Source organism: Pogona vitticeps, chromosome 2 (genome assembly GCF_051106095.1).
Source record: "Pogona vitticeps strain Pit_001003342236 chromosome 2, PviZW2.1, whole genome shotgun sequence".
Classification (NCBI taxonomy): domain Eukaryota; kingdom Metazoa; phylum Chordata; class Lepidosauria; order Squamata; family Agamidae; genus Pogona; species Pogona vitticeps.
In genome coordinates this window covers 85,537,925-85,565,031 of record NC_135784.1, presented here as the reverse complement: position 1 = coordinate 85,565,031, position 27,107 = coordinate 85,537,925, and the positions used below count along the sequence as shown (strand labels likewise).

The 27,107-nt window shown below is 43.0% G+C and overlaps 1 protein-coding gene across 1 annotated transcript; it reads left to right on the top strand.

The window, feature by feature from the left end:
- The first annotated feature begins 1,146 nt into the window (after nt 1–1,146).
- On the top strand, nt 1,147–26,213 carry F12 (coagulation factor XII). Its single transcript, XM_020790414.3, has 14 exons — nt 1,147–2,231; nt 4,173–4,209; nt 8,450–8,549; nt 9,166–9,236; nt 9,466–9,573; nt 10,261–10,395; nt 14,527–14,631; nt 15,663–15,834; nt 16,160–16,260; nt 16,353–16,641; nt 17,422–17,558; nt 22,047–22,196; nt 23,396–23,544; nt 25,863–26,213. The coding sequence occupies exons 1-14, from the start codon at nt 2,169–2,171 to the stop codon at nt 26,016–26,018; spliced, it is 1,773 nt and encodes a 590-aa protein (XP_020646073.3). The 5' UTR covers nt 1,147–2,168; the 3' UTR covers nt 26,019–26,213.
- Nucleotides 26,214–27,107: the final 894 nt, after the last annotated feature.

Genomic DNA, 27,107 nt, shown 5'->3' with positions numbered 1-27,107 from the left:
AAGGTGGGGTAAAAATATTTTGGGAAAAAAACACCATTGCTGCTTTTTGAGACATTAAGTACCTGCTCCCTGCTACATCAGAGGACATGATGCACAGATACAGTGATATTTCAAGTTCAAATAAACTCATGCAGTTTCTTGTACATAAAACTGGCTGATGGAGCCCAGTCTGCCACTAAAGAAAAATAAAGACTGTATTTCACAGGTTGTAGAGATCCTGTGTGAACATCACTGCCTATAGGAAACTGTGCTTACTCTTGTATGTTCTCACAAAGCAGACTTGGGGAGTGACTAGACAGGTGCTTATCTCACTGTCTATGTTCTGTTGATATTTATTCCATTGGATGCACCACATTAATTCTAGTTGTGATGTTACTCTTTTGACATTATTATATGGGTGTATTTTGTTCAGCCAGAAGATTTGGGGTGTTTTGTTTTGTTTGGCAGCATTTCCAACTGCATTCTTTTCTCTTGTATTTGGCTTGTGTGGTTGCTTTATTGGTTATTTGGAGCAATTGCTGGACATGTTAAAATGATCTTATCATCATTCATGGATGATCCACAGAGTGGGTCAAGGTGAGGCAGTGAACCCTGTTCCCTTTGCCTGCCTTCTGCTCGCACTGGTAAAGATTCAAACTACAATGCAATTTGTAAATTGTATTTTTAAAAAGTATCTTAGTGCTGATACAGCAGGAATTCAGATGCATACCAAGTCTTGTTAGTTCAACACTATTTCACTTGCTAAACATTTTTTTTAAAGAATGCTGGCAAAAGGGGTATGGAAGTGGCTAATGATATAGAGAAGGGTCAACAAGAAGAAGGATTATGTAATGTGTGGACACTTCAAACACACCTTTCCAGGATAATTAAAAATGTCTATATGAACAGTGATAGCTATTTAAGAGTTGTATAAAGAAATTCACATCAATTTAGGACAATTTTCTGTCTGGTCATGTCCTTGGTGAATTAATTGCTGGACAATGCATTAGCACTAATGTATGTTCCATTAATGCAGTTAGCCAGTTCTAGTTGGACCAAACAGTTGAATTTAAGTCACAATGGGCAATAGGGTTTGTTCCCAGGTAAGTGCATCTGAGATTGTAGTCAAGGGCCTCAATAATCAACTCATTAGACTAGGGAGCAAGCTTGGTTTTACTGAACCAAGTGAGACTGACTTCCGAGTAAACATGCAGAGAAACAGACTGTATAAACTCATCAGGTTGTCCAACTTCAAACCACACAGTTTTCAACACCTATGATGAATTATAAAGAATCATCTATAAGAAGTAACAACTGGAACATTCACAGCCTTCAGTGGCCACCATGTTTGGTATGGTAGACTAAATAGACGCACCTGCTCCTGAATATGTGGGCCCTTCATCTAGGCTGGATGAAGCTGGATGGCCAACTGGCTTCTACACTAGTAAGGAGCCAGGACCATGCAGGAAAACTGTTGTTCCAGCAAACAAAGCAGCAATGTTATTTGGCAGAAAGAACATGGGGGCTGCTGTCTTTGCTTTCTGACTGCCGTGCCCTTGTTTGTATCCATAACAGTCACAGCCCAGAGCAAACCTGTCGGACCCAGCCTGCCTTGTTGTTGTACTAAAAGCCCACCCATTTTGACAGGTAGATAAAAGCCTGATAATGTTTGACAGGTGGGGGGGGTGGGAAGTGTGGAGCGCTCTTATCCTTTTCTCCCAACCCAGTCCACACCTGTGTTTTGCTCACTGTTCCAGCTCCTCACAGAGCATGACCTGGATACAAACAATGCTGGGTCATGACAACAAAAGAGTAAAAACAGAGAGTAACAAATGATGAATTGTTGAGTATACGTCTATCAACTCAAAAAATCATTAATAATGCTAAGGTCTGACCAATAAGACGTAGATGTCACCTTGAGGGCTCTGTCAATGACAAGGCTCATCATGGATGCAGAGAAAAAAGCACAGCAGAGGAGATCCCACCAGGATTGTCCTAAAATATTTCTGTTCTTGGCTGCTAATGATTACTTTGCTTTTGTTCACTGTTTGTGTGGGTGCTGCAATCCCCACGCTGCTGATTACATCCTACCCAAAGACCTTTGCTTTGAGTTGTATCGATCTGGGGCTGTTTGCTTTGCCTGAAGCAGAGCACACGCCTCGCCATTTCACCCCAGACCAGGCACTGCCATGACATCCGAGCTGCTTCTTCTGCTGGCCTTTGTGATTCTGAGTCCAGGGGAGCCATTTCTGGTGAGATCTCAGAACATACCTTTGACATCTCTTTGTCTCCTCCTCTTTTACTGCTTAGGTCCCTCTCAATCTATTATAGTTGGTATGCCCAAGTCCTGCAACCTTACTCTTAAGATACAGAGGCTGTTCATTAGATGGGCAAGACATTTGTCCATGGGATGGGTGACAGAGAGAAGGGGAAAGGGGAGGATAATAGTGGTTGGCTGAGGCAGGCATGGTGGAATAGAAGCAAGGAAAGTTCTAGAGCCATGTGAAATGTGGAGCTAGGCCCCCTCAGGTGTCTCACAAGCCCCAGGGATGGGTCTGAGTGCACTGGGCTTGTAACTCAAACATAGGACTAGGAAGCCAGTTGCCTTGATTCTCAGTTGTGTGCCTACACTAGAGTCCTTATGCAAATAGTCTAGAGAATTCAAGTATTCGCCATGGAGACGTCTGTTTTCTCAGAGCTTCAACTATTCTATTTTGGTCTAGTCACATCCCAGCACTTCTGCTGCTGTTTGAGATCCTGTATGAAACTGTAGGGGAACCCGGTAGGTCTAATGTCTTTGACTTTAGTAGTGAGTGACTGACAGCACTTTCCTCTCCTCTCCCTGTGCCTACACCATTTTAAAAAATGTGAAATGTATTTTTAGTTTCATGGTCATGCTCCCTTCTGATTCTAGAGGCTCAGCAGTGCCAGGGGGAGATCTCATACAGACGTGGAAAAATATTAACCTCCCACCCCCTCCTCTGCCCGAAGCCAACTCTCGCAGGCATGCACAGACATCCCAAATAAAACCTGGTGAGCAGATGCAAAGCTGCCTCATGATGTTGCTTCATTATTTTGGGAACTTAAAAAAAACAATTAAAAAAGCAATTCTAAAGAATGTGTTTTCTCCTCCAGCAAAGAAAGCCTGTAAATTGGGTTACTTACAAAAGGAAACAATGAGCACTCAGTCCTGCTGAAGTAGGGCCATTCCCTCCATAAATTATGTATAATCATGTGTGGAGATTCCTCAGCCTAGCGTTGGATGTCTGCACTTTCAAAGTTCCTATTGAATTGCCTCTTCATTCAGACCTGGATGTGATACAACAATGAACAGTGAGGCAACCACTGAGAGCCAGGGTGTGGGGCAAACGTGGAGGTATGGAGGAGATTAGAAGGCAGCCCCCTCAGCTGGTCTGGCCAAGACTGCTCTTATCCATACCTGTAGGATACAACCCTTTTGGACACTAACCAAGCTGGCTTCCTGCCTTCATGTGCAGTGGAGGGTACTGTTTACTTGCCTTAAATTAATAGGGCACAGCAGATGATGGAACAATTATAAAACCAGCTGGAAAAAAATGTAAAAAAAAAATGGCCAGAAATATAAAAATGCCAGAAATAAACAGTATGTATCATCTAAAATCCACTAAAGTTATTTCAGTTTAGAAAGATCTGTTTTCATTTGCATCCAAATTTAACTGATCAATCAGTTAAAAGCCATAAGATGAAACAATCTTTTGTCCCTGAGGTGCCATCTCTAATTACTACAACTACTGTACTAACTACTAACAACGGAATTTGTTAAAAGAATACTGTACTCTAGCCATAAAACGATACCTTCTTACAAGTTAGAAGTCTTACAGAAAGGCCTCTGGGATAGAAACTTGATATTTGATTTATTTTTATGCTTTGAAGAAAAAAAGGGGCTGAAAGCTTTTAAAGACATAGATGTAGATCTCAACAGAATGGCTTTGATGAGCTGTTTGTGCCTTTGGGGGCTAATTAAATGCAAGCCCATCATTGGCCTTTAAGTTGCTTTATGATCCTGGAAACCTTCTCTTCGAAATGGAGGCTGGTTTTTCACAGGCTGGGAAGAGATATGCCTGCTGGGTTAATATGTGTGAACTGGGCTGATATATATGAGCAGGCTGCTCCAGTACAACCATTTATTGTATGGTGTGTTTGTTTCCTGGTAGCCTCCGCCTCACAAGCCACCCAGGAGAGAACATGATGGTGAGTATCAACTCTACACTTGTGTCTGACAAGGGCAGTGGTCGAGAGGGGAACTCCTAGAATGCCTAAAAAGGCACAAAAGTTTGCATAGTACTTGCCTGGGCTCATGCATCTGTCTAGATGCAAATGTAGAAATACTTATCAACATTTCAACAGAAATGCAATCAATACCATCATTTAGTGCTTGGGACTGTGAGCCAGATGACTGTGAGCCAGGAGCTAAGGGGCAATTTCAAGGTCCATCTTGCTCTCCTTCCCCTCTTATCCTTCTTTATCTCTAACCAAGACTTGGAATGGATAGCCCTTTTGAACAGAGGACTAACGTCTGAGAGTCTTTCCAAAAAAAGGACTGTCCTCCTGTAGGTTCGTGAGGTCAGCAGCATCCCATTCCCTGAAATGTCAGTACCCAAGTACTGGGGTTCGATTTTTGTGATGTCACAAGGCCTGTCTCTTGCAATGTGATGGGAGGGGGGCATTCTTGTAGCATCACAGATGTAGTCAGGCAAGGATTGGGAGGGGGTGGTGGCCAGAACTGCTTCTGGGACAACCAATGGTGGAGAAAGGCACACAGAGATATTTAGGTAAAATTTGGCCCATCAGGTCATATGGCTACTCAAAGCCAGGGCAAGGGAGAAACTGGAGCTTGGAACATTGTCAATTTTAAAGGAACAACTAGAAGAAAATAGCATATGTTAATTGTGGTTGACCCAGTTCCTTCAGCTGCATTTTGCTGTTTACTCCTCCAGACAGGTGCTTTCTGCAAAGTTAAGCTGGCTGTCCTGCCTGCCAATTTTTTTTCTGATGTCTTGGATGATCAATCCCACAGTTAGATTGCTGGCTAGGTACAGTAAGATTTGCAGCCAGGTTGGAGAACAGTCCACTACATGTTCAGTGCAGCTCCACTAGAAAGCTGAATTGCTACCGTTTGATTCACAGCCTGTATGACATTTGAAATTGCAGTCAGTGTTCACAGAAAGGCTGGGGACTGACTCTAGAGTTCACCGTTCATACTGGATGGGATTCCCATTCCAGTCCACAGCCACTGCCCCCCCCCACTGTTCTTTTCTTCTTACCTCTGGCCCCTCCTCTGCCAATCCTTTCATGTGTAAATATGGGAAATAATAATAAGGAAAACCCAACCATAAGGGGATAGGGTGATCTAGTGCTACTCTCATATTGTGCTACTCTCATACAGTATATGTAAGAAATAAAAAAAATTAAAATTGGAAAATGATCAAGGGAGAAGAAAGAATGCAGGGGCATTTCCCCCTGGTCTTGAATATCATACCCCAAATGCCTGTGACACAGTAGCCCGACCTACAGACATGCCCCCCCATCTTTACAACAATGTATCACTACTAGAGATGGGGATGAATCTAAAAAATGGCAATTTGTTTTGATCCGTTATACGTCAAGGTTAACAAATCAATGAATATAAATATATGAATATTCTTTGACAAATCAATGAATCAATCTATCGATTTGTCTACACTTTAAACGACTACAACACTGATCTCCGATGACCTAGAGACACCACGTTTGCTGGGAAGCTTCCTCAGACGATTTTCTATAACTCCTGAACATTTGGTGAACTTTGGATCACAGACCTCCGAGTTATATAGTCCCAAAGAGGATCCCACCAGGAAAGTTCCCCCCAACAGAGCTTCCTATGTCTTTCCCCAACATGCCTGCCAACTTTGGTGAAGGTTGGGTATCGGAACTCTGAGTTATTCACGCACAAATTGGGTCCCCCCAGGAGAGTTTACCACATGGCACAGAAGCCCATGGCATTGAGTTATATTTAGCCCCAACAGAATGAGAGGTCCCTTTGTCTTCCGCTCAGCACAACATTACATTTGTCAGTGAAGTAGAGTTTGCCCTCAGGAGGACTGGAGGCAAGGAGGTATTTGGCAACACAGTAGGCTTTTTGGCTCCATCAGGCACTGAGGAAGTTGGCAGCAGTAAAACAGGGTCTTTTGGCCCCACCGGGCACTGAGAGAAAAGGCAGCAGGAAAGCAGCCTTTTTATTGGCCGCATCGGGCACTGAGGTAGTTGGTCTGACTTGATCCAGCAGGCAGGAGTTCAACAGTTGGTTGTTGTGGGTTTTTCGGGCTCTTTGGCCGTGTTCTGAAGGTTGTTCTTCCTAACGTTTCGCCAGTCTCTGTGGCAGGCTTTCCTTTTGAAAAGACACACCTCCTCCTGCCTCCCTTCTGCCTCCCTGGGAGCTGCTCTTTTCCCTCTCCCAGATGGCGCAGATGAAGTGCCTTCCCTGGACAGGAGCCTTGGGTGGTGCCTCTCCAGATGTTGGTGGAGGGCGGTGGAGGACAGATGCCTGGGTTCTGACCCCCTCCGGACCACCCCAAGGCAGGTATTGCAGTGTGCCAGCCGTGGGTCATCGCCAAGCACCGTGAAATGATCCCACACGGCCCCTCTGCCATGTTTGCCCAAGCGAGGACCCACTGCCTGCCCCTGACTGCTGGCCTGGGAAGAACTCTGTGTCCCAGGAGTGCTGCTAGTCTGGGAGGAGGGAACAGATGACTCTGGGGACAGGGGTGGGGTGGGGAACTGTGAAGCCTACCCTGCCGTTACTGGTTCCAAATTGGACTGGGGATCTTCAGAAACCAGTAACTCCTCAGATTCCTCTAGGAAGAGGAGCGGCAGTTCTTTTGGCACCTCTGGAAGCTTTGGTTCCATGTCTGCCTGCAAGGCCACCAGAGGAGGGACAGTGACACTGGTTATCATAGACGTGGTTGTGCACGTGGTGGTCATGATGACGGTGCTGCTACCTAGCCTGCATAGCTTCCCAGCCTTCTTCCCTTTGGATTGCCCCTGAAGAAATCCCTTCATTTTCTACTGCCTGCCTAACAAACCAACTAAACAAATAAAGCCATGGAGATTGAGGAAGGAAAGTAAAAACAAATGCTTAACTTTTTTTCTTTGATTACTGCCTTCTTTGCTTCCTTACTCATTTAGATTTAAGAAATAAAACTAAAAGTGGAAGGATAATTTCATAAGGGAGAGCAAAAGCAAGAGAGATCCCTTCACATCCCTAGCAGCAGCATTACTCTGTTTGTAAAACCTAAGTAGCCCCTTCTTCAGATCTCTCCACTCTCATTTTCTCCGGGTACAACTACACTGAAATGCTGAAACAGCGCAATTTAATTTTGCTGCAATTTGATTACACTTGAAATTGCAGTCAGTGCTCACAGAGGGGCTGTGGGTTGATTTGGGAGTTCAGTTCACTGTTCATATTGGAGGTGCTGTGATTCACCTTTCCAGCTCACAGGCCTCCCCCCTGCGTCTTTCCTCCCTTCCTCTGATCCCAGCTCTGCTAGTCTGACAGGGAACTGATAGGAGAGTAAATCTGGGAAATAATAATAATAATGATCTAGCAATAAAATGAAAGAATCTTCTGTGGAATGGTACTTTTGATGGCCAGACATGAGGTGGCTCATTATGGGTCTATGCTGTGTTTTCAGAATTGGAATACATACTGATTTCTTTATCTGTTTGGTTATATGCAAAGTGGTTCTCTGGCAATCATTAAAGTGTCTGAACAATGTCCCAACTCAAGGCCCTATTCATGCAAACATTTCAGCCAATCAAGCAGCAGATTTGAATATTGGAATAAGAAACCAGAATTTTAAAGAAACAAGCAACCAGACACCAATGACCTTACAAGACCATTGACTTTAAGCAAATTAGAAAAGGTGATTTATAGCTGCAAAAATGGCATGGCAGCAGGCCTTGATAATATCTGTGTAGAGCAGACATTTTGGCACAGTAACAAAACAAAGTGGCTCCTTAATTCCTCTTTAATAACTATCTTGACTGTCAGGATTTTGAAAATTTGGAGAAAGTCACAAGCAATATTGAAACCAGGGATAGAATGCACAGATTATCCCCCCCCCCAATTCACTACTTTGTCAACTTTGTAAAGTCATAGAACAAATGATTCTTAACAGTCTAATGGAATTAGTGGAACCACTTTTTATCCCACAACAGCCTGGCTTCTGACCTTGAAAGAACCGTGCACCAAAAATTCTGCATTTAACATAGTCATACCGAGAACAGCATCGAAACAGGGAAGATGACAGAAGTGGCTTTTGTTGACTTCTTAGCCACCTGAAGCTCTGTACATCATCACTATTTGTGGAAATTTTCAGGAAGTTTTATTTTCCAGCATTGTAAGGAATTTGTTTGAAAACAAGAGAAACACGTCCATTTATTTGCCTTGCAGGGAAACCACCCAGTGAGGAGCCTTGCCATTTCCCTTTTCGCTATCAGCGCAAAATGCACAACTCCTGTCTCCCAGGTAGTTTTCTCAGTCCTCGGCCCTGGTAAGTATCTTTTCACCAGGAAATAGAAGAGTGAGCACTGGATAGAGAGACAGGGAGAAGGGATGCATTGAACCTTGATGGACATGTTCCCTGAGGAAGTGGGGAAAGTAGGACTTGCAACTTTCCATTTTGGTTTACCAAACAAAAAGTAGGAATGATACTGAAAAGACGCAAATGCAATCAGGAAAGAAACCATTTGGGCTCAAACCAGAGCATGGCAACTTTGGAGAGTCCTGGGCCATTTCCCCCTCCACATCAGGACTCTAGAGAATTATATCTCACTAGTGTTCAAATCCAGGAGTGATCAGAAAGTCACTGTCATTTTTCAAAAGAAGAAGAAGAAGAAGAAGAAGAAGAAGAAGAAGAAGAAGAAGACTTTTTCTGATCTAAACAGGCTGGGAGTGGAGGGAGGACTTTAAATGCCCCCAGAGGCACAATTGCCTTTTGTTTTTAATGTGTCTACGTGTCTTTGGAGTGTTTAGTCTCCAATGACGAGGGAAGCACATTCGGGGCCCTGAAAAGCTGCATCGAGACCCATGGGCCACATTTTGGCCACCCATTGGTTAGACCCAGCTTCCATGTATTCTTTCCATGAGACAAGGCTCTTCCTTCTCAGGTGTGCCACCACAGAGAACTATGACCGAGACCGGAAGTGGAAGTATTGCCGGCAAGAGGAAAGCCTGACAGGTGAGTCACTTGTACCTGGAGTGGAGACAGACATTCCACCAGGTTCTGAATATCAGCCCTAGACTACAGTGTGCTTAATCCCAAGAAAACAAGTCTCAGATTGGTGTGGCGGCAACACTGTCAAGCTTTATGACCAAGAACATGTGGTCCCCTGCCCCTGTTGTGGCGTTTAATACCAAATTCTGAGACTTCTACCTGGGCATGCTTGATTTTTGGCATCATTTTGCAGGACTCTGCAACCCAAACCCATGTCAAAATGGCGGTGCCTGTGAAGCTAGGATGAACGGGTTCCACTGCATCTGTAGGCCTGGTTTCCATGGAAGACACTGCGAGAAAGGTACCAGGATTTATTGAATGCCGCAGTTACAGAAGCTATCTAGCTCTATTGTCGACTAGTCGTCGCCTTAGATATGTGTTCACCTTGCCACGCCGACAAACTAAAAAAGCTCTTTAAACAGGCAGGGCTGGCTCTACCATTAGATAAGCTGAGGTGACTTCCTCAGATTAATGTAGAGCCCCATCAAAAGCAGCAAATAGTTAATGATTTATCCATGTGGTGTAATTTTACGGCCAGTGAAGGGGAAAGAGGATTATGGGATTTTCTACCTCAGGTGCCCAAATAAATTGGCTGGCCTTGGATCCTATTTACCTCAGCTTTTGTATTGTACCAGATAGCTCCAAAGTAGCATGGAGATATAGCTGTTGTGTGTTGGCACTTGTAAGGAACTGGGTGGTTTTTTGTTTTTGTTTCTTTAAAGTTTTGCCTGTCTTAATGGAGGCGAGTGGATTATGTCTGAACCAGGGGTGGACAAAGTGTGTCCCTTCCAATGTCATTGGACTGCAATTCCCATGTTTCCTTACCATTGGCTACATTGCAGCCAGGGCAGATGGGATTTGCCATCCAACAACTGTGCTTTGCCCACTAGGGTGTAAATGAAGCCATGGAAGTGATGTATTTTGAGAGGGATTGGCTCCTCTCCAGAGGGTGGGAAGTTCAGAGTCACCCTATACCCTTGCCTTATAGGAAGCTGCTTTGGAGCAGGAAGACCCCCACACCTCGGCAAGAAGGATACCTGGTTGCAGTACCGTCCGCCTGCTGGACTACAGGAGTGTCGCTGCCTTGGAAATAACATTGCTTGCAAGCCAGTGCATGGCAAAGGTCAGACTTGGGCAGAGACAGGCTACTGTTTGAAACAAAAGGGAGAAATAGACTCATCTGTGGGCAGATGGGGCAAAAGACGTGGTTACTATCCGATGAGGCAAGGCTACCCAGGCTGGTTAATTTGTGGCCCATATTCTATTTGAAATCGCTCCTGGGAAAGGGAAAATGACAATTTCACCTATATTAAATTAAGAGATGTTATGTTTTGCCCAGTCTTCCTCTAGATGTCTCTTTATTCTCAGGCCCCCAATAAACACTGTCTGCAAGTACATTTAACCAACTTCAACAGATTTTCATTTTAAGTGAGAAGGTATTTGAGATTTGCCTTAGAGTGGCAGCGTGGGATGTTCTTCCTTGATCTCTCACTGCTTCTTTGCTCCAGTGGCCCTAAGCAGCTCTTCTCCTTTAGAAGAAACCAGGCTGTTAGAATGTTGTTTGTTTGTTTATTATACTTTTATACCACGCCATCTGGCCTGGGCCACATTGTTCCAGGGTATAATGCATGTAATTTACATTAATGAGATATTTAGGAAGGAGGATTGCAAGAGCATTTCTTGTCAGAAAGATGTTTGAGTCATACCTCTTATAATTTCATTTATATAAACTCTTAATCAAGAAGGTTTATTTGGCAAGAATCCTGCAGCATATACGTTCTAAATCAAGGGTGGGCAGCTATGAAGCTCCGTATATCTATTTGGACTTGAACTCCCACAGTCTACCACCATTGGCTATGTTGATGAAGATGGATGAAGGCCAAAAACATCTGGAGGGCCACAGTAGCACAGCTCTGTCCTAAAGCAACTTATAATCAATGGTGACATGGGAACCTTTGATTTTCACCACTGTATTTCCAAAATTGAGATTCCCATGACATTTAAATCCACACATTCATCCAAACAAAATGTAAACAGGCACCTCTGATTATTGAAATGCAGATTTTCAATTTAATATTCAGTGATGTACATTTTGAAGTGTAGGAATGAAGTTGTAATTACAATCCACTTTACCATATCAAAAAACAACAACAAACAAACAAACAAATAAACAAAAAACACCCACAGCCCTGCCCAGCACGAATCCAGACAGGCAGGTCCCTTTGTTAATCCACTGTATAAGTATATGGGACTCTAGCCGCCTAGAGTGGTCTTAACCGACCAGATAGGCGGGATATTAAATAAATAAATAAATAAATAAATAAATAAATAAATAAATAAATAAATAAATAAATAAATAAATAAATAAATAAAGGACTCAAAAAGCAACCATACATGACATGACACAAGTTTTGATTAGCATCAGCTGACACTCATAGAATAGGGAGCTGGCAAATGGTGCTGTCCTGGCTGTCATGTTGGGTTTTTTAACTGCAGAGACTTAGTCCACATCTCCAATCAAGCCTTGAAGCTCTTTGGATGACCCTGGACCAGTCACTGTCCTTGCCAGCCCTCCCAGCGCCAAAGAGATCATGAGCCAAGGCAGATCTGTTCTTAAACTGTGAAAGCTTTCAACACTGTGTGAGGTGAAGAACCAACTCGCCCAGGATCAGGAGAGTGTACCGTCTGACTCTCAAATAAAGACAGGAGCACAAGAGACAGTGGTGATAGAAAAGGAATTAAGTAAACTAGAAATAAAAGAAGAGACTGAAGGGGGCGCAAATCAGGCGGGAAAGGAAGAGGATAAGAAGGAGGGAGAAAGAGGGTTGGAGGCAGAAACATGTTGGGGAAGAGAAGAGGAAGGAGAGGAAAAAGAAGAACTTGTAGAATTGATCCCAGACCCTTGGACAGGAGAGTGGGTAGAATTCAAGGTGTCCCGTGAGCACGCTGAAAGGGAATGGAGACGACAAATGTATAGAAAGCCACCTTACTGGGGGGAGATTGAGGAGCGAAAGAAAAGGAAGGAGTACAAAGCGTGGAGGGAAGAACAGAGGAGAGAAAGGCAGAGATTACAGTGGGTCCAGAGAAACCCTGTGGGCCCAGCCCCTTCAGACCCCACCGGAGAATGACGCATGGCTCAATAAAAGGGGAACACCAGGGAAGTTCGACATCCAATCCACAAACTTGAAGTGGGCTGGCAACATGCCTGAGTTGAAGGGTGCCAGACCCAAAGGGTCCCACGAAGTTAACATTTATTCGCCATTGTTGTACCATGAAGATATACCCAGTTTTAATCATGTTAAGACTTATGATTTATTGTTAAAGTTGGATGATGATGAACAAAAATCACAAATTGATGAAGCTATGTTAAACAATAAACCGGTTTTATTACCATGTTTCCCCGAAAATAAGACAGGGTCTTATATTAATTTTTGCTCCAAAAATACATTAGGGCTGATTTTCAGGGGATGTTTTATTTTACAGTCCTGTCATCTTCTTCTGGTTGCTGCACAATGGTGGAGGGCGGGGTTTCACTCCACAAGGGCTTATTTTTGGGGTATGGCTTACATTACGAGCATCCTGAAAAACCATACTAGGGCTTATTTTCAGGTTAGGTCTTATTTTCGGGGAAACAGGGTAGAAGAATTGGGTGTGACAACTACTTCTTTGGATAAAGTAAAGGAAAAGGAGGTAGATGACAAGCGACAAGGTCACACACTGGTGAATACTGCCTCAGCCGATGATGTCATTGTTTCTGCTGGTTTAAAAAAAGGACTGTGGTTCACCCACACTGCTGGCCCACTACGTCACTACCAATATCTGTCTCCCCCTAGAACTTAAACATTTTGTAATACAGAACTGTAAAGACCCACACAGCCTTGTACGTATATCTGTCATAACATGAGGGCTTTGTTTGAGCCTGGGCTCACAGAGGATGAGCCTCAGAAGCTGTTCTGAGTGCCAGCACCAGTCTGGAGTGGCCATCTGATTGGGGGAAGTTATCATTTCCTATTCTGCTTTCCTAACAGCTGAAACTTTCCACAAATGGTAAAGATGCCAATGCCTGAAGCAAACATGAGCATGAAAGTAGTGGCCAGTCAAAATGTCAGCAACCACAGGTCTAGGCCCAGCACCCGCACCCAGAAGCGACTGTTCGGGGCCAGGGGGAAGGCACCACTAGTACCACTCAGGGACTGGTGCTGTGACTTCGCCTGACATGGCTCCGCTGGGTGGAAATGGCAACACCAAGTAGATATATGCACTCTGGATATGTACAGTACTGGCTAGTCTGCCATTTTAATGATACTCGTCCCGCCTTTCTTGTGTGTACAGTAGAGTTAAAATGTGGTACTAGTGGCTAATACATATGTACCTGGGAAGCAGAGGCTTTATAGGGTGGTGATGTCTGTCTTCCAGCTGTCATGGGGCACAGAGAGACAGGAAGAAGCGGGATATCATGCTACTCAAGGGAACTTCTGAGATCAGGTGGCCCACTTCCTCCCACGCTTCCAAAATATGGAGTCCTAACCCCTTAAATCTAAAGAATCTAAAGAAAAGTTGTGCAACGAGTAGGAGAGAAGCCAGGAACAAGGCAATTCCCCAAAGGGCTCTTCAAGCTAGAAGGCATGTTTTGAAGGGAAAGAACAATACTGGCCCCTCTGGGTCTACTGGGAGAACTGTTTCATAATGTGTTGTCTGGGAAAGAAGACTGTGGCCTTCGAGATGTTTTTGAACTGCAGCTCCCATCATCTCCCACGACTAGTATGCTGGCTAGACTTGATGGGAGTTGTAGCCAGCAGTATCTGGAGAATCACTATAATAACTCACCACTAAGAACAGACTTTGTTATTTCCTTAGGAGATGACAGAGCAAAATGAATAGGCTTACTGTAGAGGGGGAAGATGGGCTTTCGCCCCTTTTTGGGTGGATCAACAGATTAAAACTGTCCTAGATAACCAAACACAAGAGAGGGAGAATGTTAGAACAGGCCATGTATTAGACACTGGCTTAATGGAGTCTCACCTGATTCTTCAATTAGAGCTCACCTCTTTTTTCTGTCCAAGGCAACATGGCTCAAGTGCAGACCACATGTTTTGCATGCAAAATCCTTAGGATAGCCAATTAATGGATCAGTAGCTAATATAAATATTCCCATCTAAATCTCCCAGAGACTCCCTCGAGGCTAGGGCTTGATGGCCAAATCGGCTGATGTGGTTTAAGGTCTTTGACTGATAGTATCTTCTTTTACCCACAGCGTGTGCAACAAATCCTTGCTTGAATGGGGGCCACTGTATAGAGCTGAAAGAAAACCAGGTCTGTGGCTGTCCTGAAGGGTTTTCTGGGCCACTGTGTGATGTAGGTATGTTTACAAACAATAATAATAATAATAATAATAATAATAATAATAATAATAATAATAATAATAATAATAATAATAATAATAATAATAATAATAATAATAATAATTTACATTTATGATACCCAGTGTGGTATAGTGGATAGAGTGATGGACTAAGACTCAGGAGGCCTGAATTCAAATATGCATTGAGCCATGGAAACTCATGGGGCATGTAGAACTGGTAAAAATGCTCCTTAAATATTTCACTTACCTTAAAGCCCTGTAAGGGTCACTATATGTCGGTTCCAATCTGATGGCACATAACAACAAATTTACATTAGTACAACTCTGAAGCTGTGCTGGAGAGTGGGTGATGAAACAGCAGGCTAGCTGTGGGCTAGCAAAATAAAAATGCAGAGCTTGGGTAAGTTACTGGGGGGGTGCGCACTACTTCCAGAATTGACCAGACAGCATACCTGTTGACCACTGTGTGACACAGGAGTAGGGACTCTGGACATTGTCAATTTCCCCCCCCCCAAAAGAAAGAAAAGAAAATAGGAAGGAAGGAATTTTTCCAAGCTCCTTTTAAAAAGTGATCTGCAAACTGGGAAAAATGATTCCAATTATAAATACAATTGGTTTTATTATTGGATTTAGAGCAGGAAACCACTAAGAACTCAAGACATCTGTGTTTTACAGATTCTGAACTAATCTATTCATTGTGTGGCCAGTGTCAAAACACGAAGAGAATGCTCTGAACTGTGAGGGAAAGGATTAAAATGTAATAACGAGATCAGCCCAGGGAACCTTGGAGAAATATGTGTACTGAATTTACATTCTGGAGATGATCTCCCTTTTGTGTTGCAGCTACCGAGACAGTGGTAGAACATACTGATCCTAGCGTGAGTGCCCTGCAGCGACCAGGAAGAGCAGCTGGCTCTCTTCATAGGAGAAAGCAGGCAGGGAGCTTGAAGAAATCGCGTTCTTCATGACACAACATTTGTTCACTGGTATCTGAGGCTCCACACCTGCTGTTTCTTTCCCTCCCCCAGATCACCATGAGATGTGCTACAGTGGGAATGGACACCTGTACAGAGGCACAACTCAGAGCACTGCCTCAGGGTCTCCATGTGTGCCCTGGGATTCCCCCTTCCTGCTTTTTGAGTACTCCAGTGAGTTGCTCAACGCAGCCAGCCTGGGCCTGGGGGCGCATCCCTTCTGCAGGTGAGCTGTGTCTAGATGGGTAGAAGGCCAGTTCCTTTAAGAAGGGATAGAGTATGAGATGGGGCTCTGAGGGATGCATCTGGGACAAAGCATCCCAGAGACAGGAACCGCACCCAAGTTGTGTAGCACACAGAAGAAACTGAACTGACTGGAGAGGGGGAGTACGATTGGCGTTGCTTGGAAAATGGCTGTTTTTTTGGTGGGGTTTTGTTTTGTTTTGCTCCTGCTTCGAGAATCCTCCTGCCAGCTGGACAATTCCAGGGGCTGTGGTGAACAAAACTAATTTCCCCCCACAAGCTATGTATTGGACACTTTCTTTGTGCAGGAACCCAGATAATGACAGCCAGCCGTGGTGTTACGTGCTGCACAACATGCAGCTCACCTGGGAATTCTGCAATGTCACGCGCTGTGAACCTCAAATCTCAGGTAAGACACATCTTCTCTCTGGAAGAACTGGAAGGTGGCCTCGGCTGTGACGAAACCTCAGGAAGGGATGAGCCAAGCTGCTTTCTTCACAGGGGCCATGGTCCTGAAGGAGGATGGGAAACATTCTGAGTCAGCAGAGACATTCCCAAACAAGAACGACAGCAGCACCACCACCATGACTGAGGCAACTGCCTTGGCTCCGGTTTGTGGGCAGCGCTACACAAAGACCACCTCCTCACGCAAACGTGTGGTGGGGGGCATGGTGGCCCTTCCTGGTTCTCATCCATACATGGCTGCCCTGTACATTGAAGACCAATTCTGTGGAGGAAGTCTCATTTCTTCTTGCTGGATCCTCACTGCAGCTCATTGTTTCGAGTTCAGGTAAGACTCAGATGAGGCCTCCTTCTTGCCATCACCTTGCCTTGCCTCATACCACAGGATTTTACAAGGGCTCCGGGTGACGGCATCTTCCATTTATGAGCTTCCCTTGTTTTCCCACTACTTCTTCCATCTTTTCCCTTATCCTGGATAATCCACAAAGAAGGAAAAGATGCAATCCAGACACAGTGCCTTCTAATTACTAGCATGAAGAGCCTTCATCTGGAAACCGTCTCTCACAAACCTTCCTCCAAAGCATAATTAAGGCCTGCCTGCTGGGGACCAGAAGTGGAACAGCCAAAGAGAGAAGCTAGCCTCGACTAAACTTGTGGTGATGGTGGTGGTGCGAGTAAAGTGGCTTTCTAGAAATAAGTTTCTCCTAAATATATGGAATCTCTATATACATATTCCACAAAGGCTGGAAAGTAAGCATTTCGAGTCACCCAGAGAATGTCCACTGGTAAAGGTCTCTCTCTCTCTCTCTCTCTCTCTCTCTCTCTCTCTCTTTTTTTTTTTTTTAAAGATCTCTAGCTGAGGAGACTTATGGAAGCAATGATGGAAGAGGCATGGGCTAGCATGCTTCCTTTGACTCTAAAGCGTGTTTAACCTTTCTGGGTCCCCTTAATTTCTTACTATTGGTCATCCTGGTTGGGACTTCTATGAGTTGGCTTTTTGAAAAAGAAGGGGGTGGGGGAAGCGCATGGCGGCCCACAGGGTCTCTACTTCTGCTCTAGAGAACCCACTGAAAAAAAAAATCTCCTAACTGCAGCTTTTCTGCTACAGGCCAGCTTTGTCCAAGATCTCAGTGGTGCTGGGCCAGACCATCTATAACACCAGCACTGACAGTTCTGTCACTCTCCAAGTGAAAAATTATCGGCTGCATGAGAATTATTCTCCAATCACTAAGCGACATGATATTGGTAAGAACCTCTTTGGTTGTGCCCTACACACACGAACACAAACAAGGCAGCCCATTCTTTTTGCACCCTTTTGTACCACAAAATGTGCAGGGCATTCTTTCAGTCCACATTGCTCATGGACAGGGATGGGAAACTCTTGGTGTCAGCAAATGGTGAAGTTATTCCGGGCTGGATTGGACTAAACAGAGTCACGTGAAAGTGCAATCTGAGATTTAGAGCGATTCTTGCATCCCCAGCACTGGATTGAAGAAGAAGAAAAGTGGGATTCTCTTCCTCTTTTCTCTCCCCTTCTGCAGGGGGCCAGGGAAAGCTGGGTTTTGTTTTATATTATTTTATTTTATTTACAGCAGGACCATGGTATCCATGAGTGATTGGTTCCAAGCCCCAGGCCAAGGCTGAAAAATGCGGAAACATCAAACACTATACAGTGGACCCTTGACTTACAGACGGCTTGACTTACAGACTTTTTGAGTTACAGACTTCTCTGGCTGCAAAATTTAGATTTGACTTGCAGACTGAGATTTGACTTACAGACCAGAAAAAAACCAAAATGGAACAAAAACAGCCTGTTACGGGATTAATTGGTTTTCAATGCACTGTAGGTCAATGGAGACTTGACCTACAGACTTTTTTTACCTGCAGCCACCGTTCCAATACGGATTAATTCTGTAAGTCAAGGGTCCACTGTACTGCCTGGACTGTATTTTCCTTGCCTTCCCTGAACCTTTTTTGACCTAAGAAAAAAAGAAACAAAATATCCCCCTCTAGTGGTTGAAGAAGGAATAGCAGCTTCCCATTAATTTCTATGGACGGAAAAGAGCAGATACGGATCAAATGGTTTTCAATGCATTCCTATGGGAAATGCAGATTTGACTTGAGAACTTTTTGACTTGAGAACTGCCTTCCAATACGGATTAAGTTCTCAAGTCAAGACCCCACTGTACATTACATGGCCTCTGGCACCTTCTAGTGTCCAGTTTTAATAAATACACCCTCGAAATACATATAAATATGTATTTTAGGGTTTTTATTTAGTATTTTCAGGCAGCGGATAAGTGAATCAGTGGATAATGATCCGCAGCTAGGGAGGTTCTACTGTATTTATTGGTGATATAGTACTCCACTCACTTGCTACTAAAGTGAAACAGTACAGGGTGGAAAAGAAAAAGAAAAAAACAGGCAAAAACCAAAGAAAAGAGATCCTCTCCCCACTCATCTTTTGTCTCCTCCTTTTCTTCTGTCTCTCACTCTGTTGGAGAGGGGGAAAGTTGGATTTATTTTTTAATAAATGTATTGAAAAGTGACATCATTTAATTGGTTTGCCCCCCCCCACAAAAAAAAAACCCTGTGCTGAATAGTAAAGAAAAATGGGTGGAAAGATTGCCATTCATGTCCTCTCCTTTTACTCCTTCTGCAGGGAGCAGGAAAGCTAGGAATTGTTTTCCAATTACTGTATTAGTAAGTGACATAGCACTTCATTGGCTTTTCATCCAACTGACACAGCACTGAAGTGTTCTGAAACACATCTACCCATGCCACCCCTTGATTCAATACTGGCAATCAAACATGTTGGAAAGTGAACTAAAATAGAATTATCCTACCTACACTAAAAAAAGAACACCAATAACCCCTGTTAGAGACTTCTCAGAAAGAACTGCAAGGCCATAATCCGTAGAGAGCTTCAAGGGAGAGAATAATCCCTGGACTTGAAAAGAACAGAATTCTTCTCAAACCACCTTGTAGTGGAGAATTCTATTTCTATTCAAATCTGTGTTTCCAGTGAGGAGGGACTTTTTTCACTAATCTCCATTTGTGGGTCAAACTGGGCAAAATGTCAGCTTCACAATAGAATGTGATACCATTTCCCCCCCGTAAATGAAGGGTAAATGAAAAATTTGAAAATGAAAACAAGCTACCTGGCAACATGCAGAGGCAAGGAAACTTTGTGCTACGATAAACAGACATGTTCACTGGATATACATCAAATTGTTCATGTCTCATTTGTCTCTATACCTTATTTCTTTGTTCTAGCCACTCATAAATTTTATTCAAGTTTTGATAATATTCCGAATCCTCTTTGCCTTTAGTCATTGTCAATCTATCCATCTCTGCTTAATCTAAGCTTTTTTTTGTACAATTATTTCTTCTAACAGAGATTTCTCATTTTTCCAATACTGAGCCCATACTATTCTAGCCGTCGTCAATATATGTAATATAATATAGTTATCTTGTTTGTTAATATTCTCTGGCATAATACCCAGTAAAAAACAACTCTGGTTTGAGTTCTATATTCAGTTTTGTTATTTTTTTAAATCCAAGATTGTATTTTAACCCAATTTTTTTTTGCTTTTTCACAAGTCCACCATACATGATAATATGTTCCCTCATGGTTTTTTTTACATTTCCAATACCTATCAGAGACATTTGGGAACATTTTTGCTATTCTAGTAGGTGGTAAATGCCATCTGTAAAACATTTTGTATAAATTTTCTTTATATGCGGTTGCTAAGGTTAATTTACAATTATCACTCCATAACTTCTGCCACTTTTCTAGCTGAATTGTATGACAAAAGTTTTTAGTCCAATGTATCATTGTTTCTTTCACTTGTTCATCTTCCATTTTCACTTCTAAGAGAAATTTATAGATATTCTTAATTATCTTCTGTATAGAGTAATATTTTATCAAATTGTGGCTGTTCCTTGTAGAAACCTTGTGTTCTAGAGTCCTCTTTATATATTGATTGAATTTGCAATAAAGGTAACCATGATAGTATCAGTCCTTGGCTTGCTAGTTCTTCTTTGGTTTTGAGATTTCCTTCTATATTTAATATTCCATTATATGTCACTATTTTCTCAGAGTTGCTAAAATCTGGATAAGTAAATGCTTTTATCGGAGAGACCCATCTTGGTATTTTCCTATAGATTCTGGTTTTTACTTTTTCCCATGTAGTTAGCAAAGCGTCTCTTTTCAAGTTGGTTTGAAAGTATTTGTGTGCTTTAGTTTTGCCATACCATAAAAACGTGTGCCATCCCCTCTGCAAGTCATGTCCTTCTAGATATACAAGCATTTTATTCCTCAGACATATCCATTCTCTCAGCCATTCCAAAACTGAAGCTTGGTAGTACAGTGTCCAATCTGGTAGGCCAAAGCCTCCTCTTTCTTTCGCCTTCAGCAGTAATTTGGTTTTTATCCTTGCTTCTTTCTTTTTCTTTGACGAGATGAATCTTAGGGTTAATTTATTCAGTTCCTCAAAAAACGTCCAGTTAAGCTTAAATTTCCAATTTACGTTGTCAAAGCCTTCTGTGTGTGCAGAAATAGTAAGGCCATCTGTTTATCTGGGTGTGTTTCATGGTACTCCAAGATATCCATTATAACTCTCAAGTTATGTCTCAGTTGTCTTTTAGGAAAAAACCATTTTGATCTGGATGAATAAGTTCCCCTAGATAATTTTTCAGCCTATTTGCTATTATGTTGTAAGCCGCCCAGAGACCTTTGGATAGTGTGGGTGGCATATAAGTTAAATCAATCAATCAATCAATCAATCAATCAATCAATCAATCAATTAATCATTGCCACCATAATTTTATTGTCCAAATTCAATAGTGAAATTGGCCTGTAGTTTTCTATCGCTTCTAGTTCCTTCTCCTCTTTAGGAATCAAAGTAATATATGCTTCTATCCAGGATTTGGGTGCTTTTGCTTCTTGTAAAACCTCATTACAGATATCTTTCATGGGGTTACTTAGGATCTCTTGAAGTATTTATAGTATTCTGCTGGTAATCCATCTGGCCCTGGTGATTTTTCAGTTTTCATTTTGTTTTTTAATTGCTTCTGTTATTTCTTCCATTGTAATTTTTGCGTTTAATACTTCCTTACGAGCTTTAGGAATTTTAGGTAACTTTGACTTTTCTAAATATTCTTGGATCTTTTCTGAAGAGACTTCTTGCGCTTTATAAGGATTTTGATAGTATACTCTGATTATCCTTTGGATTTCTTTTTCTTGAAATTGAGTCTTCCCTGTTTCATCTTTTAATTTATCAATTTGTCTCTTTATTATTATTCTTTTAGGTTTATAGGCTAGCCATCTTTCTGGCTTATTTGCGTTTTCAAAGAAATTTTGATTCATTCTCTTAATTTATTAAGTTATTTCTTCTGTTTCTTTTAAGTTTATGTTTGATCAGTGTCATATTATTTTGAATTTGTTTTTTCTGTGGGTATTTTTGAAGTTCTGCTTCTAATTTTCCATAATCTTCCTTCAATTTCTGGTATTGTTGCTTTTTCATCTTGTTTTTCTTTGCTTGGCATGTTATCGCTATTCCTCTGAAGAATGCTTTTGCGGAAGACAGCTCCGCTTCTGATAACATGCTAACCACATCATCTAGCTTGCTCTTCATTCTTCCTGCCTTCCACTTGCAACCTCAGTTTGTGCTTTTTGCTACGAATAGTACCATTTGCTACTAATCTGCTGTCTTGGGCTTCTCTCTCTAGCACTGGTACAACTGAAGGAGACGACACCAGAGCACTGTGTTGAGTTTTCACACTCCATTTCGCCTGTGTGTCTGCCCCGTTCCATGAAGACAACCTCTGATGCCACCAGCAAGCAGTGTCACATTGCAGGGTGGGGACATATGTATGAAGGTGAGAAGGATGTGGTCAAAACAGACGTGAAGACAAGAACATGCCTTGCTATCCCTTCTGTATTTTCACTGATCCATGTAGACCAGGGCTGTAGCTCCACCTGCAGGAAGGAGTGGAGTTGCTTCACCGCGATGTGGGTCACTTCACATGACATCAGCCCTAGAGTGATGTTTTTAAACCACATCAGGGCTTCCCAGCTACTGATGGCACAAGGCTCAGGAGTTGTCCTGCAGCAAAACCAGAGCTTTCGGAGCTGCTCCTGAGGCAAGACCAGCAGCGCTGCCCAGCCAATGCCATGGAGGCTTCCCAAGCACCTGGCGCTAACCAGCTGGCCCTGTTCTTTTTGCCTTGGGGTGGCCAGGCAGCTCCTTCTCCCACTCATAGCAGAGGAGTGAGGCTGCCCTGACCCCAGATAAAACATAGGGAATACAGTTCAGGGAACTAGAAAATGTTTTGGACTATAGCCTGCAGAACCGAGCATAGCTCTTTATATGTTCTTGATAGGCATGTAATCTAGGGCATTCTGAGAAACGATTCTGTTTAATTTATATTGGTTACCAGTTGCTGCCCGGGCCCAATTCAAAGTGGTTGTTTTGACATATAAAGCCCTAAACGGCTTGGGCCCTGGATACCTGAAGGACCGCCTCCTTCCATATGAACCTACCCGGCAGTTAAGATCTAACCAGGGGGCCCTTTTTAAAGAGCCATCCCTCGAGGAGGTAAGAGGGATGGCTTGTAGACAAAGGTCCTTTTCGGCAGCTGCCCCCAGACTATGGAATGCCCTCCCGACTGAGATTTGTCTGGCGCCGACGTTGATGACATTTCGGCGCCAGGTCAAAACCTTCCTGTTCCAGAAGGCTTTTAATTGAAATAACATCAACTGTGGGTCCTGATGGCAATTTTTAGAATATATATTTTAATTGCATTTTAATTATTTTGCCCTTTTATTTTGCCTTTTTATTGTATTTTAAATGCTGTAAGCCGCCCAGAGACCTTCGGGTAGTGTGGGTGGCATATAAGTTAAATAAATAAATAAATAAATAAATAAATAAATAAATAAATAAATAAATAAATAAATAAATAAATAAATAAATAAATAAATAAATAAATAAATAAATAAATAAATAAAAGAAGGGGAGTCGTTCCGGCTGGTGGTTCTGATTATTTCTTTTCATGGCCATCCTTTTCTTTTGCTACAGGAGCTGACCGACTGTCTGTGTATCTGCAGGAGGCAGATATGCCCATCATTCCTCATGAGCAATGCACTTCCCGGGAGGTGCACGGGGATCGCGTCACGCAAGACATGCTTTGTGCTGGATACCTGGATGGAAGAGCTGATGCATGTCAGGTGAGCCCCTTTTGAGTGGAAGGCAGCACAGAGATTACCTACAGTAGCCCAGTTTTTTATGAAGCCAGCCATGTGCACTGGGAGAAGCTTAGATGGGAATCCCCAGGTAAAGACAACTTTGCCTTGAAAATCCTGGTAGGCAGGAAAGTCTTAATAAACAAACAAACAAAGACCCCACTCAGTCCCAGCATCAAACTGTGATTATACTTTGTATTCCACACGGCACTGTAAAGAACCATTAGCTGTTCCTACGATAACCAAAGGTCAAAATAAATGGCATGTTAGGCAGTTATTTAGAAATGGTAGTCTCTCAAGTGGTGAAGGACATCAGTTTGTCTTAGCATGTGTTTTTCCTCACCTCATTATCTTGCTTTTTTAGTATGCTTTCCTCTGTGATTAGCTTTAGAAAGTACTGTAAATGAAAGTTCCACTTGCATATCTGATTGCTAAAGCACTCTTCCAATCCCCTTGTCAGAGGAAAACATGCCAATAACAGGAAGTGCAGAATCCCCTTAGTTTGACCCTCAGATGTCAAATCCTCCTCCCTTTTTTTGTACTGCTCCAAAAGGCTAACATGCTATTCCACCCACAATCACAACCAGGTATGGCCAGTCCTAGAATTACACAAAATGAAATAGTTGCCTCAGGTGGCAGGTTGTGAGGTGGAAGCAAGATACTGGAGCAAGATTTGTGTGCCACAGGGTGTGCCTTACACCCCATTTGGATGGCAAGCTGTCTGTGGTAAAAGATGCACTAAAAAAGCTTCAGCTCCTGCTCCAGTTGGGTTTTGTATCTGAAAGAGGATGGGTGCTATATTTGTCTCTGCCTCAAGCAGCAAAACACTTTCAGTCAGACCTGTAGGCAGACTCTCTATGCTCTCCACATGTTGCATGCCCGGTAGATGGTTGCCCTGTTGAATTTCTCCGTAGCTGTTGCAACTAAACCCCAGGGATGGAAGAGTAAATCCACCTTCTACCTTCTGCCTTCTCCTGCTTTATATTATGATGAGGCACTCTGCACATACTTATTATATGTTTGTTACATTTTTATTCAACTTTCCCCTAATAAATTCAAGGAGGCATCGACAGCTCTCTCCTCCTTGCTTTTTCCTTACGCCTCCATGAGTTGGATCAAGGTGACTAATTGGCCATAGTCACAGTGACTAATCGGCCATGGTCACCTAGTGAGTTTCATGACTCAGTGGAAACTAGAATCTGGATCTTTCTAGTCCAAGTGCAAGATGCTTATCCAGCCCCTTCAAAACAGGCATGTAGTCAAGCCTTTAGATGCTGAATGCAGACTAACACGATGATGAGCAACATGTGACCCTCCAGATATCGTTGCATAACAATTCCCATAATCGTTCAACACTAGATGAGGATGATGGGAGCTATAAGGCCAACAGTATGTGATGGACTACAAGTTGCTGACGCCTACCAGACTAGGGATATGTGTGGGACAAAACGTTTACCTTTTGTTTTGCTGTTCCTCCTGCCCTACCCAATTTTTCTTCATAATACTGTACAGTAATATTCTTCTTTGATCTATTATAACTGAACAGGAAAAATTAATTTATGGGGCGATGGGGAGTCAGAGCTTTCATGCTGAGATTCTTTCTCAGTGAAGGCTGACATCTCTTTTTTAAAAAACACGCTCATTTTATGAAACTTGAAATGCTTTAGGCACTGTTGCAACAGTTTCATGACACTAAGGGAAAACAAGAGCAAGTATGATGATACTGATAAAAATTATTGTTTTTAACAGCTGAATGACTGGAACCCAAGCCCTGACTGTTTGAACAGAAACAAGCACCCATAGCACACGCATGTGTGCGCGCATGCACGAAATGGAGCTGTGGGGAGGGGCAATGGTCAGGCAGCTAGCCTGCAAATGTTTTCCCCTCCTGTCTTTCAAAGATGTAGATGGATTGTGGTATTTTTACTCATTTTCTATTTGAGGTCTTTTCCTGTTTGTTCTTGCTCTTCTGTTTTAGAAAGAGACGGGCAGATCTCTCCCGAGTCAATACACATGAAGCTTCCTCCTTTTTTAGCTTCTGATTTCTTCAGAGTGATTCTTCTTCTGCGCTAGTTAGCAACTCGGCACTCAGCTGCCACACGGTACAAGCATAAATAGGAAGTCAACCTTGTATAGATCGCTACTAGGGAATGGAGGGCAGCGTAGTAGCGGGTGCAGTGTAGTGAGCTGTGGCAGGCAGAGGATTTGAAACAACTGCCAACTTGAGTGACCAGTTCTGAGAGAGGGAGCTGGATTTGAACTTGGCCTTTTGCTGATCTGTTTCTCTCTGTTTTGTGCTGCAGGGAGATTCTGGTGGGCCTCTGGTATGTGAGGAGCAGGACGGGGCCACCTTACATGGCATTGTCAGCTGGGGCACAGGCTGTGCACACGAGAACAAGCCTGGGGTCTATACCAACGTCATTCACTATCTGGACTGGATCCAGAAGAACATGCATTAGCAAGCTGGAGGGTACAATTCCAAACCCCCAAATGTGTGCATGTTGTCTTCTTCGGTTCAGAGGGCTTTTTCTCCAGCTGTTGTTGCTTATTTTGTGTGAGAGCAATTCGACCAAGCAGCAATGCAAAGACTGATAATTACCGGGTTGAAAATATAAATAAATAAAGGTTGTCTATGTGATTTACCATATCATAAACCAGACTTCAAGCAGTGTGGTTGTGAGGTCCTCTGTCACACACTTTCTGTTCTGAGGGAAAGGGAACAGAATCCTAATGCAGCTTGGGATTGACTGGTTGCCTCTTCTCCCTTTCCAGAGGACCAGTGATTGTTCTCTTGCCATTTACCCTCAAACCCTTCACTTTCATCCCTAATCTTCCTCATAGAACACTGACACAATCTTTTCTCTCCTTTCCTCCTATATTTTTGAACTCAACACAACATCCTCAATGTCATCCTTGGGGGGGGGGTGAGGAATCTGAGTAGATATCGGGTTTTATTTTGTTTTTTAAAAGCACATTACCAGAGGTTGTGGGCCTAAACAGTGAAACCAATGAATGCACAAATTTGGTTCTCAAGCGAATAATTGTAAACATAAGAGTGCCAAGATTATGGGCCTAATTTGGTCACAGTGGTATCTGTGGCATGTTTTTCTGAGAGGAGCTACAATGTGCCAGAGGCAGGGAAAAATATATGCATCCTTCCAAAAAAGAAATGATTCTATTAATCTTCACAGACTCTGAACACCAGAGGGCAGCTCACGACCATGACGTGCCTGGTAAAGGACCCAAAAGCAGGGAGGGGAAATCTGCACCACCCAAAAGACAGGGAAATAATTGAACACCACACTGTTTTAGGATAAAACCAAGTCCTGTCACAAACACTGGGCATGTTTGGCCTGGAGAAAAGAAGGTCCAAGGAGAGGCACAGTAGCTGAAGTGGTGTCACACAGAAAATGAACCAGACTCACTCCCTGTTGCTTAAGAGGGCAAGAGGTCTACAGTCAGCAGTAAGAAATAGCAGGAAAGGTGATTTTGCCTGTACATTAGAAGAAACTTCCTACAGATATGTATTCATTGACAGTGGAAGCGTC